Source organism: Peromyscus californicus, unplaced genomic scaffold (genome assembly GCF_007827085.1).
Source record: "Peromyscus californicus insignis strain IS unplaced genomic scaffold, ASM782708v3 Scaffold_3__1_contigs__length_106647218, whole genome shotgun sequence".
Classification (NCBI taxonomy): Eukaryota; Metazoa; Chordata; class Mammalia; order Rodentia; family Cricetidae; genus Peromyscus; species Peromyscus californicus.
Window position 1 is genome coordinate 67,818,836 of NW_026294551.1, and position 16,793 is coordinate 67,835,628.

The following is a 16,793-nucleotide window of genomic DNA, read 5'->3' on the forward strand; positions in this document are numbered from 1 at the left end:
CCCATGAAGGCCTTGAATTCTGCAGCCCAGGCAAGCCTTGAACCCGGGACCCTTCTGCCTCAGTCTCTCTAGTAGCTGGAACAACAGGCCTGCAGCCCTAGGCCAGGCCACTCTAGTGTAGGGACTGAGTGATAAGCAAGGAAGATGGTATCTTTAGGGAATGCCGGGATCCCTCCTTCCCAGGAGCCTTGGCCTTGCATTCCTTAGCCCGACACAGAAAATGACCCAGCGTCCTAAGATCTCAGGTGACAGTCTTGGATAGGTCTCAAAAAAAAAAAAACCAAAACAAAAAAAAAACCGGGCGGTGGTGGCGCACGCCTTTAATCCCAGCACTCGGGAGGCAGAGGCAGGGGGATCTCTGTGAGTTCGAGGCCAGCCTGGGCTACAGAGTGAGTCCTAGGAAAGGCGCAAAGCTACACAAGAGAAACCCTGTCTCAAAAAACAAAAAAAATAAAAATCCAATCCCTCTGCACCCCTCCGGAGGGCTCGTGACCTGTTCCAAAAAGGCGGGGCCTAATATATCCAGGCTAAAAAGAGGCGGGAACTCGGTGAAGGCCAGCCCAGTGGGCAGAAGGGACGGGAACTAAGCAGAGCCTCCCTCAGAGGGCGGGACCTTGCCGTAGCTGAACCCGGAAGGGGCGGAGACTAAGCGGAGCCCAGCCCTAGGGCGGGGCCTAGCCGAGGCTGGGTCGGCCTAAAGGTAGGGCTTCCAAGAACGCTCTCCGGAAGGTCCGCGTTGCTGTACCGGAGAGGCGCTCCAGCGCTCCAGTCGTCGCTGCCGTCGTTTCCCGTGCCGCTTCAGTCATGCCGGTAAGTGGCTTCGCCGCTCCGCCCGTGCGAACCGTTGTCTCCAGCCCGATGCACCGCTGCCCGGGCAGACGCTGCTGTTAGGGCGCAGGCGGTCGCCGGAGCTGCAGTGGTTCCTCAGTTTACTCTCCGCATCGACTCTCCAGCTTCGCGACCCTCGGGAAAGCTGCAGAGAGCACTGTGATGGAGAACACAGGCCTCAAGATCTCTCCGGAGAGTCTTTCGAGGGGCAGTCTCAACTCTTCCCTGCATGATGGGGGAAATGAACCCGGGAGGTGGGGCAGAGAACTCCGTACCTGCCCTTTCCACATGCATGCCCCTGCAGCAGAGCTGGCGGGTTTTCAGAGAATCAGGTCTCGCTCCACCTCCCCAGCCCACTCTGGCCGCATCCACTTCAGCACTGGGCAACACTGAACCGAAAGGATACTTTCTTCCTTTCCAGCCATGAGTTCCCAAACCTCGGAGCAGAGTTTCGGGAGCCGAGAGCAGCCCTTATCTTGCCTTTGGACTCACCCACTCCTATGCTTGGTGGCTTCTAACCTCATCGCTTAGTTAAATAACGGCCTTTGACACATTACACAAGAAGAGAAGGAAAAGCCCAGTGTTTGTTGGAAAGCCTTTATTGTTGGGAGCTAGCTAGGTAGGATCCAGGATGAGGCCAGGCCGACTGGGAAGTGCTGGGCAAAACCAGTTGTACTGGCTTGGAGGGAAGCTCTGATCCCAGTTGACTTCCTGAGATAATGGTTAGGGATTTGGTCGGCAGCATTTTCCTTCTGGTGCCTCTGAACCCAAAGGTCTCCCGCGGGTATTGAATGTTTTAGCAGATTATCTTCCGTGAGTGAACCCGAGGCTCCCTCCTGATGCAGTCTTAAACCTCAGGTGTCATTTCTTGAGACCTTTCCTCCGCACGCACAAAGCACAGACCAAAGACTTGATAAAATCCATCCCACCAGTCAAGCCTGTCTGCCTGCACTGTGAGAATCATTCATGACCCTGGGATCCCAGAGTGGAGGCTGCCAGGCTCTCCAGAGGGCAGCAGTGAAGAAAAAAAAAAATGTTTGAGGACCCCTCTAGGGACTTTGATGGGAGTGAGGCATATAGAAGACACCTTATCTCAAGACCAACAGCGAGCACCAGGCGGTGGTGGCTCACGCCTTTAATCCCAGAGGCAGGCGGATCTCTGTGAGTTCGAGGCCAGCCTGGGCTACAGAGTAAGTTCCAGGAAAGGTGCAAAGCTACACAGAGGAGCCCCTGTCTCGGAAAATAAAAAATGAACAACAGCTAAAGGCAGAGGTCTTGGTCAAGTGTTGCCTCCAGTCTAGCCAGGAAAAGTGAATCTTTTTTTTTGGGGGGGGGTGTTTGGTTTTTGTTGTTGTTGTTGTTTTTAAGACAGGGTTTCTCTGTGTAGCTTTGCGCCTTTCCTGGAACTTGCTCTGTAGCCCAGGCTGGCCTCAAACTCACAGAGATCCCCCTGCCTCTGCCTCCCGAGTGCTGGAAAATGAATCTTAACCAAGATGGTTTGCAGACCAAAGCTTAACCCAGAAACCTGAAAGTCTGTGCCCTTGGCTTTCTGGCTGGGCAACCCCAGGCAGGTTGTTCTGCCTCTCTATACTTTTATCTCTTCCTCTGTAAAATAGGGACTGAAAGCAGATCTTGCAGGGCTGTAGTTGGTATTAACTAGAATTATGTCATCAAAATATGTATCAAAGCCCAGGGACCCATCCTGTCCCCAAGGAGTGGTAACTTTTCTGTAGATGTAGGACAAGTGGGGTAGAGCTGTGTGGGCGGGCTTCCAGCCCATTTTAACATGGACCTTAGTGTACTCTGTCCAACCCAGGCCCTGCATTAACTATGTCTCCCTGAGTCAGTACCTACCCTCAGAGCTTCAGCTTTCTCTTCCCTGAGCAAGCCACCAATATGGGATCTTAGAGCCTGTGAGGGAGTTTAGCAGAATCACGGTATGGGATAGATACTAGAATGAACAACTTTTTTTTAGAGAAGAATCCTTATGGAAAACAGTGGTTGTTTCCTGTGATCTGTAGAATTGTTTTGCTGAAGAGACTTTGTAGCCATCCCATGACTTTGGTCACAAGACGCCTCAGGCACACCTGGGGCTCTTGTATTAGCATGTATTGCACAGGATACGTAATAAAAAACTGGAGTGGAGGAGGCATGTGATGCTCTCCTTCAGTAAGACATGTAAATTAAGATAAGGGACCTTGGTATGAGGAAATTCTTTGTGTAATAATCAATAAATATGCCTTTGTATGGCTGTTTTGGGGGCTCAGTCCATCCGAAGAGGCTGGACCTTCTTGCTGCCACATAGGCCTTAAAATTTCATCTTAGGAGTGCCTTCTTTCTTCAACTGACCTGCACTACGCAGTGTACCCCGACAAGAGTTTCCTTATGAAATCATTGTAGCTATTAAACGAGACAGTGTACAAGGTGTTTAGAAGAAGGTGCAGTACATCAGAGATACTTAGATATTAGTGTCAGGAATCCAGACTCCAGCATCCAAAGACCCAATGTCATTCTCTAGAAGAACATTAAGCCTGGCGCTGGTGGCACACTCCTTTGATCCCAGCACTCGGGAGGCAGAGCCAGGCGGATCTCTGTGAATTTGAGGCCAGCCTGGGCTACAGAGTGAGATCCAGGACAGGCACCAAAAACTACACAGAGAAACCCTGTCTTGAAAACAAACAACAAAAAAAAGAATTGTACCACTTACTAGCTCTCTGAAGTAATAGTATTTGTGATAATACAACATGTTGCCATATAACATTAATATGTACTTTATATTTAAGAGGATTCATTAATGTATAGACATATTTAAGAGATTCATTTTGCTTGCAGGGTCTCATACTGTAGCTCAGGTTGGCTTATAAGTGAAGCTGATCCTTAAACTCATAGCAATCCTCCTGCCTCAGCTTCTCAAGTGTTGAGATTACAGAAATGAGCTGCCACACCTGGCTTAAAGTTTTGTTTTTTTGCTTTTTTGTTTTTTTTTGGTTTTTTGTTTGTTTGTTTGTTTGTTTGTTTTGTTTTTTGAGACAGGGTTTCTCTATATAGTTTTGGTGTCTGTCCTGGATCTCATTCTGTAGACCAGGCTGGCCTCAAACTCACAGAGATCCGCCTGGCTCTGCCTCCTGAGTGCTGGGATTAAAGGAGTGCGCCACCAGAGCCCCGCTTAAAGTTTTGTTTTGTTTTGTGATGCTAGAGATTGAATTCGAGGCCCATGTATGCTGTGTATGTGCTCTGCCCCTGAGCCACAACCCTTTGTAAGAGAAAACAGAGGTCTAGAGGCACTGGGGAGACATCCTGAAGCAGGTCTTGAGATACTCTTGTGAGGACTGGATCTCCTGTCCATGAGGCAGACTTTCTGTCATCCTCAGTTGCACAATTTGTAGGTGGAGGTTGGAGTTCTGAGTTGGAATGTTGGCCTCCTGTGACCTGCCCCCCGGCCTCTGACCTCAGTACTGTGAAAGACTTCCTTGTTGGGATTCTCAGTTTGGAGCTCAGATTAACTGTTGACTTTAGCTCTTTGGGCAGCAAAAATTATCCTCAGAAACCCCCTTCAGGACTTCTACTCAGAGTCAGCATGTGGGGATGGGCCCTTGGCTGTTCTAAAACCAGCAAGAGTTCCGTGGAGCAAAGAAAGCCTTTCACCTTTGCACCCATGACCTCAATCACCTTAGTGAGCCCCAGCAAGAGGAAATGAATGGTTCTCTTTTCCAGCTAGAAAAATACTGCAGAAAGAGGGTTTGAGGATTGCAAGGTGGGTCAGCTGATAAGGATGCTTGCTGCCAAGCCTCATGGCCTCTGACATCCACACTTATTCCATGGCACACACTCCCACATGTAAATAAGTGAATAAGTACAATATACTTAATATCTTTTAGATTTATTTTTATGTGTGTGTGTGTGTGTGTGTGTGTGTGTGTGTGTGTGTGTGTGTGTGTGCACCCATGCCATTTGTGTGCAGACATCAGAAGAGGGCTTCAGATCCCCTAGAGTTAGAGTTACAGGTGGTTGTGAGCTATCCGACATGGTTCAGGGAACCAAACTCAGGAACTCTGGAAGAGTACAAACAAGTAGTCTTAACTACTGAGCCATCTCTCTAGCCCTATTTTTAATTACCATTTTTAAAATTGATTGTTTTGGGTTTTTGAGACAGAGTTTCTCTATGTAGCCCTGACTGTCCTGGAACTCAATCTGTAGCCCAGGCTGGCCTCAAACTCATGGATCTGCCTGCCTCTGCCTTCCAAGTGGTGGGATTGAAGGCGTGTGCCACCACTGCCTGGCTTTTTTCTTTTTTTCTTATATATATATATATATATATATATATATATATATATATATATATATATATATATATATGGGGGGGGGGTAATGTGCACATAGGTGTAGGTGCCTGTGGAGTCCAGAATAAGGCATCAGATCTCCCTGGAGCTAGAGTGAGCCTGCTACTGTGAGCCTGCTAATGTGGATGTTGGAATTCAAACTTGGGTCCTTTGGAAGAACAGTATGTGTTCTTAACTGCTGAGCCATCTCTCCATTCCCCAAATGTAATTTTCCAAACGGAAGGTAGCCTAATTTATTTATTTGATAGTGCTGGAGATTGAACCCCCGGCCTTACTTAGGTCATGGCAGGCAAACTCTTTACCACACTGAGCTACTACCGTTCAGAGGATGAGAGCACTAGCTACTCACAGGTGCCAAGTCCAATTCCTCTCACCATAGTTACTTCTAACTCCAGTTCCAGGGAATGCTACATACTCTTGAGTTCTGTGCAGTCCTGCACATACCTGGTGTGTATAAACTCATGAAGGCACACACATATACACATAAAAAGAATAAATAAGCTGGGCAGTGGTGGCACACGCCTTTAATCCCAGCACTCAGGAGGCAGAGCCAGGCGGATCTCTGTGAGTTCGAGGCCAGCCTGGACTACCAAGTGAGTTCCAGGAAAGGCACAAAGCTACACAGAGAAACCCTGTCTTGAAAAACCAAAAAAAAAAAAAAGAATAAATAAGTAAATCTTTTTTTCTAAGAAATATGCTGGATACAGTAGGGTATGACTTTTTTGTTGTTGTTGTTGTTGTTGTTGTTTTTTGAGACAGGGTTTCTCTGTGTGACAGTCAGTCCTAGCTGTCCTGGAACTCACTTTGTAGACCAGGCTGGCCTCTGAACTCACAGCGATCTGCCTGCCTCTGCCTCTTGAGTGCTGGGGGCAGATCGATGTGAGTTTGTGGCCAGCATGATTTACATAGGGAGTTTCTGACCAGCCAGGGTCTGATGCTACAAGTAGTGTGTGCCCAAACATGGTGCATTAAAAACTTTGCATGAAATTACCTTCAGTCTGTGTGTATAAATATGATTCATGTTTAGACTCATCCCATTCCCAAGATACCTCATTATGTGTATGAAATATTCCCTAATGAGGGACGTTTCTGCTCCCAAGCACTCAGATAAAGAACACTCAGCCTGTCCTAAAGATATTTTGATGAGCTTCGTGGGGAAGGTGGGCATTGAATTTGGGTATGCTGTTGGGCACCTGTTTATACAGTGCTTGAGATTCTGAGGCAGGAAGATAGTTTAAAGGCCCAGTGTGGACTGCATAGTGAGTTCCAGGCTAGCCTGGTCTACATTAATGAGACCCTGTTCTCAAAACAGCACCACCAGCACCACCATCATGATATCTGGTGCCCTCTTCTAGTGTGTAGGGATACATGCAGGCAGAACACTGTATACATAATAAATAGATGAATAAAAAAAAGCAAGAAAGAAAGCATGGGAGAGCCATTGCTTGGTTATTGTTTGCAGTACTGTTACTGGTGGTTGCGGTCTAGGCTGGGTGTTTCTATGCTTTTAGCATCTTCTTCAAAGAATTAAAAAGTAAAGGTGCACATAGATAGATCACAAAGTAGCAAGGAAACTAATCAAAACAGCAATACACAAAACAGGTCAGAATATACTGCAGCAGAGCAGTCTGCCATTGAGTGAGGGTACTCAAGGGCCCTACTTATTGTTTGGGTCTTCCTTTTATGGGGTTCAAGAGAAGAAGTTTGTTTGCTGGGGCTATAATTTGGTCACTTCTCTATACTGACTGACTTGGATTTTTCAAGACAGGGTTTCTCTGTGTAGACTAGGCTGGCCTCGAACTCAGAGATCTGCCTGCCTCTGCCTCCCAGTGCTGGAAACAAGGGTGTGCACCACGACCGCCCAGCTGATGCATCTGATTGTAATCATATGCATACCCCATTACACATAGGCATAAGGTGGTAAATAAGGAATCCTTTGAAATTTCACTTCGAGGACAGTTTGCCTCATTGTGCATGCGCTCCAAAGCAGTCTAAGCCAGGTCAGCCCATTGCTAGTAGTTTCCAGGTTGTGGTTCAGAACGTTTGGATGGAAATGGGGAAATCAGGGATTGCTGAGGGGAGTAACTTATTCCAATGCTTAAAGCAAGTGTGAGAGTCAGTCTTGGGTTGCTAACAGGTTGCTAGGTTCACTGTCAAGAGACAGTTGTGTAAAGCTCAAGCTGTTCCTTATGCTTGGCTGTCTCAGTACCGGGAAGTAAACCCAGGGTCTTGAACATGCCAGGCAAGCAGTGTACCACTGAATCACATTCCTGGGGCCTAGACATTGTTTTCCAAAAGCAAGAGAGAAATGGAAGAAAATAATTATCATAAACCAGTTACTTTCACCTAGAGGCATCTAGTCTGATGATCTTTTTATTTTTTATTTTTTGGGTTTTTTTGTTTTTTGTTTTATTTATTTATTTATTTATTTTTTGAGACAGAGTTTCTCTTTGTTGTTTTGGTGCCTGTCCTGGATCTCGCTCTGTAGACCAGGCTGACCTCAAACTCACAGAGATCTGCCTGGCTCTGCCTCCCAAGTGCTGGGATCAAAGGCATGCGCCACCACCTCCTGGCTCATTTTATTAACCTATTAGCTATCTATTGTCCTCTAATATTTATCCCCAAACCTAGACTCGGGACCTGGGAGTGGCTGAGCAGAGTGACTAGGCTTGGGGTCTTCTGGAACAACAGTGCAGGACAGAGGCTGGCCCAGCTGGGCTCATGCACTCCTTGACTTTGACCTTGGAGACTCTGCTTCTCACCAGGTAGACCTCTGGGTGAATAGTAGAGTGTCCTTTAACATGGCAGCTGGCTGGCTCCAGAGTGACCCGAGAAGGGAACAGGGCAGAAGCTGGCATTGTGACCAACTTAGTCATACAACGATGCTTCAGCCTTATGTTGGATACACACTGGCTTACGCTGGGATGTTATGGAATGAACTCTCAAGAGCCTAAATACCAGGAGGCAGAGAAGATGGAGGTCACAGTGGAACCTGGCTGCCACATGTCAAATCCTGTGTTTGTCCCTTTCTTCAGCCTGGAGAAGGGACTGGTACCCCGTGAGTTAAGCTACTGAGGTCATACAAGTTGCAAGTGTTGGAACCCAGATGTTTTCATTTCCAGATATTGTGAGGGAAGGGATTATTGGCACAGTCTTTCTGAAAACAGCCAGAGACCCAGGCATTGTCCAGAAGTGATGTTGATCATCAACTCACTCATAAAATGGGCGAGGCCCCTCCTCTGTGCCTGCTGCTATTCCCAGTATTTGGGGTGCAACAGTGAATATCTGTGCTTGAACAGAAGCACAATCTTTTGGACACTTGCCTGCCTTGACTTGTTAGATATCTTGGAGAGTGAGAACCTGGGATCCCTTCCCACCTGCCTCCAGTGTGCTGGGGAGCCCGGGGAACCCTCTCCCTTCCTGGTGCTACCTTTGAACAGGAGGTACTCGGGTCAGAGCAGTGGTGGCTCTCCACATACCTGAGTATCCTGCCTGTTGGCATCATTGATGCCCCGATCCAGGCTGCTGAGCTCCGGGGACTCCAATGTGGGAAATAATGTTCTGATACAGAACCAGGTCCCAGATTAGTTCTGCTGAGAGTGGGGTCACAGCTCACTCAAGAGGCAGTCATCTCTAGGGAGAACTGGAAAAGAGCTTCTCTCACAGACCTGAATCCGTTCATCCTGTGCCAGACCTTCAAAAGGCATCATGGAGATTGTCTCTGTTGATATAGCCTGTGATACACAGAAACCCTGCATCCCTCCTCTGCTGACTAGACTAGGTTCACAGACAGGCTTCCAGTGGGACTGTGCCCGCTCTCTGTGCTCCCTGTCAGTCCAAGTAGCCCCTCAGACTGTGTATGGGTCACTGCAGGGCCTGACTCATACCTCTCTTTCTTGCAGAAGCACGAGTTCTCCGTGGACATGACCTGCGGGGGATGTGCTGATGCTGTCTCCCGAGTCCTCAACAAGCTGGGAGGTGAGTGGCTCTTCCTTGGGGATGGGATGGGGAGATGGTTATGTGGGGAGTCGTGTTCAGATACATGAGGCCTACCAGGATCGGCTGCAGGTCAGCTGGTACTGAAGTGTGTGGAGGGCCTTGTGTACACCTTGGCCTCTGCTCGGTGGCTTATGTGGAGATGTCCTGCACCTCACTGCAGCCACCTCAGGTTTCTTTCATTCACTGCGCTCCTCCCCTCCTAGTTCAGTCTTGTTTTTGAGACAAAGCCTTGCTAAGTAGCCCTGGCTGTCCTGGAATGCACCATATAGACGAGGCTGCTGCTAGATTTGCCATAATCCTTCTGCCTCTGCCTTCTAAGTGCTGGAATTACAAACATGTGCCACCGTATACAACTCCATTTTGTTGTCCATTTTTTCACCTCTCCTCTCCCTCTTTGGGGTCTCTGTGTAGCCCAGGCTGGTGGTCATGGACTCCATCATCCATCCTCTGCTAGAGTTGCAGGCACACACCACCACTGCACAGCGACTGTCTTCCTTTTATGAAGGAAGAGGTCTAGAGGTCAATGACATGGCTGGATTCACAGAGCCAGCAGGGCAAAGTGGGGATTTGGCTACACCACCAAGCTCCGGGGCCCTGGAGGTATTAGTATGTTGGTGATCTGCAGTGTAACATCATATACAGATTAACAATAGCCAGGCCTGGAGGTGCATCCCAGTAAACCCAAATCAAAAGTTTTAGGCCAGCCTGGACAATTTAGGGAGACCTTGTCTCAAAGTAAAAATGACCAAAGCGGCTGGGGTTGTAGCTGAGAAATAAAGGGCTTGAGTGGCATGTGTGACACTCTAGATCGAATCCACAGTACTGCAATAAAATAAAAATAATAACAAGTTTATTACAGCAAAGTTGGGTGTGCCGCTCATACTTGTAATCCCAGCCGAGACAAACTAGGCATTGCTATGGTTTTGAGGCTAGCCTGGACAACAGAGAGAGACCCTATCTCTACAAATCATAAATAAATAAAACTTAGGGTAACAATACCACTGAGTGTTGAGACTGCCACACATGGTCAGTCAACAAAGTGGTGGGACTTTTACAAGGTGGGGCGAGGCTGACGACACCAGTGCCCAAGGGAAGTGCCTTGGCCAAGTCCACAGTGAGAGTGAATCAGTGACTCAGGGACTCCGTTCTGAGCTTTGTGAGCTGGAATAGCTTCTTTTTATGTTTTCTTTTTGTTTTTAAGACAGGGTCTCCCATGGTAGCCCTGGCTGGCCTGGAATTCACCCTGAGTAGCCCAGGGTAGACTTCAAACCATTAAGTCTTCCTGCCTCAGTGTCATGAGTTCTGGGGTTCCAGGCATGAGCCACCACACCCAGCTACACTGAAATAAATATCTGCTCACAGGAATCTGAGACATCAAGGAGAACCCGGCTGCTGACTTCCCACAAGGCCACGGGCTTCCCTCCCCTGGATTTGGGCATCCCCAGCTATGATCTGAGAATGTCAGTCCATATCAGCATATGCCGGAGATGCTTCAGAAATGAAATAGGGTATGCTGAAGAGATGGCTCAAAGGTTAAGAGCACTGACTGCTCTTCCAAAGGACCCGGGTTCAATTCCCAGCTCCCTCTTGGCAGCTCACAACTGTCAGTAACTTTTTGTTATATGTAGATTCAGAGATTGCAATCATGCCCTGCACTATGTGCTGAACAGCCCTGCTGGGACTGAGTGGCCTTTCCTTTGACAAGTTTGTCCCTGTGCTGGCTAGTTCATATCAACTTGACACAAGCTAGAGTCATGTGGGCAGCGGAAACCCTATTTTTTATTTTTTTTTTTTTTTTTTCTCTGTGTAGCTTTTGGAGCCTTTCCTGGAACTCACTTTGTAGACCAAGTTGGCCTCGAACTCACAGAGATCCGCCTGCCTCTGCCTCCCGAGTGCTGGGATTAAAGGCGTGCGCCACCACTGCCTGGCCAGCGGGAACCTTAATTGAGAAAATGACCCCACCAGACTGGCCTATGGGCAAGTCTCTGGTGCATTTTCTTGATAATGATTGGTGTGGGAGGGCCTAGCTCATGAGGAGCAAAGCGAGCCAGTAAGCAGTACTCCTTCTTGGCCTCTGCTTGAGTTTCTGCCTTCAGGTTCCTGTTGCCCTGCCCTGCCCTGCCCTGCCTGGTGGATTGTGATATGGAAGTGTAATTTTTGGCCATGGTGTTTTATCACAGCAATAGAAACCTTAACTAAGACACTCTTCTCCTCTTGAAGACAGCCAAGGTGTTTTGAGTGCTTAGGACCTGGGTAGTCAGACTAATGGGTGACTTGGGCAAGAAAAGGCATTGAGACCAACCCCAACCCCTTTGTGACAGCTGGGAAAGCCAAGGCCTGTAATGGCCCTGACCATAGCCACAGTGGCCTTTTCATTGGCACACCATTTTAGAGGAGAACATTGTGGATTTTCTTTTGTGGTGGGAGTAGGGGCTGGACCGTAGGAAGGCGGTTTGGCAATGGCTCTTACCATCCCACATGTGCCCCACAGTTCTCCTCTGATTCATGGTGTGGAAGTATTTCATGGGTGTGGCCAGGTGGGCTTGGGTGCCCTGGCTATAAAATGGTAACGGTATTGGGCAGGCAGAACTGATCCCCTGTCCTAGGAAGGATTGAGTCCGTGAGCAGATGTGGAGACACCACACTGGAAAGACGGGGGAGCTGTTGAAAAGCAAGGGAGGAAGCCAGGCCTGTCACCACACTAAGCAGGAAGCTGAGGCAGGAAAATCATAAACTCAGGCCTCCCTGGTCTGTAGAGTGAGTTCAAGGCTACCCTGGGTAACTTAGTGAGACTGCCTCAAAATAAAATGTTTAAGAAGGCCTGGGGATGGAACTCAGTGATGGAGTGCTTGCTTGGCATGTTTTGATACCCTGGGTACCAGTAGCTCTGTGTTGCTAAAGTGGAAGGTTAGCTTGAGCATAGGAAAGTGAGGTACTAGTGATGGCCATGTTGGGGGAGGGGGGAGCTGATGGAAGGAGGGAAGAAAAGGGAGGAAAGAGAAAAGAAAACTCAGAGGGCTGAGGAAACAGCTTAGAAGTGGCGTGCTTGCTTGATGCTTACGGTCTTGAGTTCAGTCCCTATTGCCAAAACCCCTCACACACAGAGGAGCCTGCAGCAGAGCCTGCCATGCTCACGGTGCCTAAAACAGAAAGAGCTTGCTGCTCCCTGGCTCCAGGAGAGGGGCCTGGCGTTACCGGAATAATTAGGGAGTTTGACCTCTTTGTTCAGTGGGTGGAGGGATCCTGCTTCCCGCTCCCACATCCCAGTTTCCTTCTTCCTGCAGGAGTGGAGTTCAACATTGACTTGCCCAACAAGAAGGTCTGCATTGAGTCTGAACACAGCACAGACACCCTGCTGGCCACACTCAACAAAACAGGAAAGGCCGTGTCCTACCTTGGCCCCAAGTAGCCAGGACCTGGGCCAGTCCCTCTGGAAGTACTAAAGAGGTAGGTGGGTAAGGCCCCAGCCTTCCTTGCACAAGCTTGTTGCTTTTCCAGGGGTCCCATGGGTTACAAATCCTTCACCTGAAAGGCTTGGGCCCAGAAGCAGTTCAGATTGCAGTTTCTCTGGGATTTAGAACCTTTGCCTAACCTCACCCGAAGGGCATCCATAATAGGAAAACCCTAAACATTTTTGCCATTGAGTTGGCACTCAGGAAGTTTCCTGGATTTGAGGTGCTCAGCCTGCACTTGGGCTTCTTAAGTGAGGTGGGAGGGTGCCCTGATGTGTTCAGCCCACTGCCCACCTCTGGAAGGGTCACAAGTACATCATCATTGTCCAGACAAACCAGAAGCTCAGGAGTCTTGATGACCTACAGTGAGTAGACAGAGCTCCGTGTTATGTTCCCAGAGTCCCTTTTGGAACTTCAGGGCCACCTTGCCTGGTCAGCAGGGTCTAAGTTTAGAGTATCTGACCTTCTTGGAATGGAGAGCCTCTTGCTTTGGTGAAGTGGCTGTCCCTTCACAGTTGACCCCTGTGTCCTGAGCCTTGCACTCCTGTACAAGAGTTCATCCTCACCCTGCCTTTCCTTCTGCTGGGAGCTGGATGTGCCTCTAGCCCAGCCCGGTGCAGAGTCAATGGCTCATCTGAGCTCTCTTCCTTCCACTTTGTGGGTCCCAGGGAGGCAGGAAGTAGCCCAGGGCCAGTGCCTTCCCTGCTGGACAGACCTCACCTGGCCACCCAGCCGTTCTTCCCACTGTGCCCAGCAGTCTCACTTCCTGTGCAGTGCATCTGACCCATGAATTAGGATGGCCACTTCTTTGGTGGTTTGTACCCTCTCTGGAACTGAGAAAAATGAGGCCTGGTGAATGGACATGACCTGACCAGAGTCCAGACAGGTGGGTGGCAGAGGCCGGAACAAGCCAGGCCTCCTGTGTGAGCATTCCCGAATGGTGGTTACAGTATCGCCGACCCTAAAAGTGACCCACTAAAGCCCCTGGCATATGTCAGCTGTAATCAACTGGGGGTGGGAAGGTCCCCTTTGAGTAGAGCCTCCTCCTTCCTCATATGTGAGCATTTGCAACCCAAGCCATGTGCTCTGTGTATATGGTGACATCCCAGACATGGATGAGCCAGTTCACAGGAGGCTAAGGCAAGAGAGGAGGAGCAGGAAGTCAAGGCTAACGTGGGTTACACAGAGACATCCTGTCTCAAAATATAATAATAATAATAACAAGGCCAAAAAATATAATAACAATAATAACAACAAGACCAGAGGTGGTTCAGCAGGTGAAGGTGCCTGCTGCTGGGCCCGACAACCTGAATTCAATCTCCAGGACCCACGGGATGGAGGGAACTGAATCCCTCAGGATATCCTCTGACCAAGCACATTCAACACAATAAATAAAAGCCCTGTTCTCCATGGCCAGGAACGAGCCAATGTGAACAGCAAGGAGTCTGGGGTTCAGGGGCCAGCTCTGTTCTCATTCCAGACTGGGACATTTTTGAGTTGCCTGCAGTCAGATCTGTGAAGTGGGTGGACCCTCCTCTCTGTCCCACTGCCTTTTCGGATCCCCGTGCAGCCTCTTTAAAGTTTGTCCTGTAATGGGATAACAACGCCAGCAGTTTCTGCCATGCTTCGGACCTGCGCATCCAGCATGGTCCCTCCATCCCTGGGCTTTGTGGGTCAGGTGAGGGTGGGCCACTGGCCTCCATCTCTTTCAAACAACCATGTAAAATTTTTCTTTTTTTTTTTTTTTTTTTTTTTTTGGTTTTGGTTTTTTGAGACAGGCTTTCTCTGTGTAGCTTTGCGCCTTTCCTCGAACTCACTCTGTAGTCCAGGCTGGCCTCAAACTCACAGAGATCCGCCTGGCTCTGCCTCCCAAGTGCTGGGATTAAAGGCGTGCGCCACCACCGCCCAGCTAAAGTTTTTCTTTGTTTGTTTGGGTTCCGTTAGTTTTAATTTTTAGAAGTCTTTTTTTTTTAAAGATTTATTTGTTTATTATGTATACAGTGTTCTGCCTACATTCATGCTTGCAGGTCAGAAGAGGTCACCAGATCTCATTATGGATGGTTGTGAGCCACCATGTGGTTACTGGGAATTGAACTCAGGACCTCTGGAAGAGCAGCCAGTGCTCTTAACCTCTGAGCCATCTCTCCAGCCCCCTAGAAATCATTTTTGAAACAGGGCCTCATTGTGTAGCCTAAACCATTTGGAATTTGCAACAGTCCTGCCCTAGGCCCTCAAATGCTGTGATTACTGATAGGAGCCACCATGCCCAGCTTCTCCATGTAAGATTGTATTTGGGGCCAGGAAGACGGCTCAGTGGGTAACGGCACCTGTGTGCAAGCCTGGTGCCCGGAGTTTGATCTCCAGAATCCACACAAGATGGAAGGAGAGAACAAACTCGTCCTCTGACCTCCACACACATATGGTGGCCCCCACACCATACTAATAAAAATGTTCTGTTTAATTTCAGGGAGGGGGGCGGTTGTATTTGATAAGCATGACCTCTGTGGGTAAGGACTAGAAGGTAGAGTGGCCCGTGCCCACCTGCAGTTTGAACATGGTCTAGACGCAGAAACTCTTGTAAATAATGGTGGAGCACGGCCACACTGGTACCTCCTTCAGAACATTTTCATTATCTGATACAAACACCTCATGTCTGTCAAGCACTGGTTGCCCGGTCACCCTCACTACTTCCTCTGACGATGTCAGTCTGCTCGTCGACCCTCTGGCTAGGCTAGAGACTTTCTACAAAGGGAATCATACAGTGTGTTTATTTACTTGCCTGCTCATTTGAGATAAGGTAGCCTAGGCTAGCCCTGAACTCAAGATTTAGTGAAAATGGCCTTGAATTTCTGATCATCCTGTCTTCAACTCCCCAGACTGGAAGTACCAGCTCGTATCACCATCATCATGCCTGTTTTTGTTGGGTTTTTTGTTGTTGTTGTTGTTGTGTTGTTTTAAGGGTTCTTATAGCTCAGGCTGGCCTGGAACTTCTACCTCCACAGTGCTGGTATTACAGAAGTCTGCCACCAAGGCAGGTTCTCCTGGGAGGTATCAAACATGTCTAAGCGCTGTATGGAAGGAGTCTGCTCCTGCCCTTCACCGAGACCCAGAGTTAGCAGATCTGGTTACTTTGTAGCATTCAAAGTTTCACCTGCGCATTCACCAATTACCATGGGCAGGACAGAGAGGAATCCAGAGACTGAGGTACAGTGTTTCCCATGCACAGTAGGTGGCGCCATTGATCCATCTAATTTTCCCTCTCTCCTAGGCCGTTGATCTGGTCTCCCTGCAGATTTGGAACACCAACTGCTCAGTCCAGCTCAGCCATGGAGTTCCGGCCCAGACAGGCCCTCCCCTGCCGGCTCCCTGCCGGCTTCCCTGCAATAAAGTCAAGCTGCATTTGTTGAAGAAGTGTCTATTGTGTGTTCTTGGTACTGCTTGCTCATCTACAAGCTGCTGTTGTGTTTGCCTAGGTTGCTAGAGCCTCCCATTCGAGGTCAGGGGCCCATCACATGTCCATTCTCTGCTGTGTGATCTTGAGCAGCCCACTGCCCTCTCTGGGTCTCTCTGTAATGGGAATATCATTGGGCCAGATCAGTGATTTTTCTTTCTTCTCACTATGTAGACTCCATATTTGAAAAGCTGTTGGGTGCCTTGCATTTAAGAAATGAGACTCTGAAGCAGTTAGATGGGAAGCCCCTGAAGAACGGCTGCCCCAGTAGGGTTTGGCTCCAGCACCTCCCTACTGGTCTGCTTACCCTCTCCGTGCTCAAGGCCTGGGAGAGAACAGCGCCCTCCACAAATGTCTGTGATGGTGGCAGTTACAAAGTGAACCAGTGAGAGTGTGTGAACTATTTGGAGTAGAGAAATCCTGCAGCAAGCATCCACTACTCACTAACTTTTACATATTTCGTGGATCAAGGAGGGAGGCATGGCAAATCCCTCCCCTCAAAGAGCACCGCCTCTATCTACAGAGCTGCTTGGCAAAGCAAGGCAGTGTTTTAGTTTGTGTAGCTTTAAAAAAAAGGGGGGGGTTGAGGTGTTATATTGCTGCCAAGCAGGGAACCAGAGAGATACCACGATGGACCCCAAACCATGCAGGACACACTTGGTGTCTGAGATATCCTCGAACATAAGCAAAACAGATTTCAGACCAAGGGGAGAATTAATGATC

At 48.7% G+C, this 16,793-nt stretch overlaps 1 protein-coding gene across 1 annotated transcript; it reads left to right on the forward strand.

Moving 5' to 3' along the window:
- Nucleotides 1-654: 654 nt before the first annotated feature.
- On the forward strand, nt 655-16,030 carry Atox1 (antioxidant 1 copper chaperone). Its single transcript, XM_052758310.1, has 4 exons — nt 655-810; nt 9,071-9,146; nt 12,452-12,614; nt 15,888-16,030. The coding sequence occupies exons 1-3, from the start codon at nt 805-807 to the stop codon at nt 12,574-12,576; spliced, it is 207 nt and encodes a 68-aa protein (XP_052614270.1). The 5' UTR covers nt 655-804; the 3' UTR covers nt 12,577-12,614; nt 15,888-16,030.
- The last annotated feature ends 763 nt before the right edge of the window (nt 16,031-16,793 follow it).

Excerpts from the sequence above, each read along its gene's own strand:
- Atox1 (XM_052758310.1), top strand. Across the intron at positions 9,147-12,451 it reads AGTCCTCAACAAGCTGGGAG|GAGTGGAGTTCAACATTGAC; the intron begins GTGAGTGGCTCT and ends TTCTTCCTGCAG.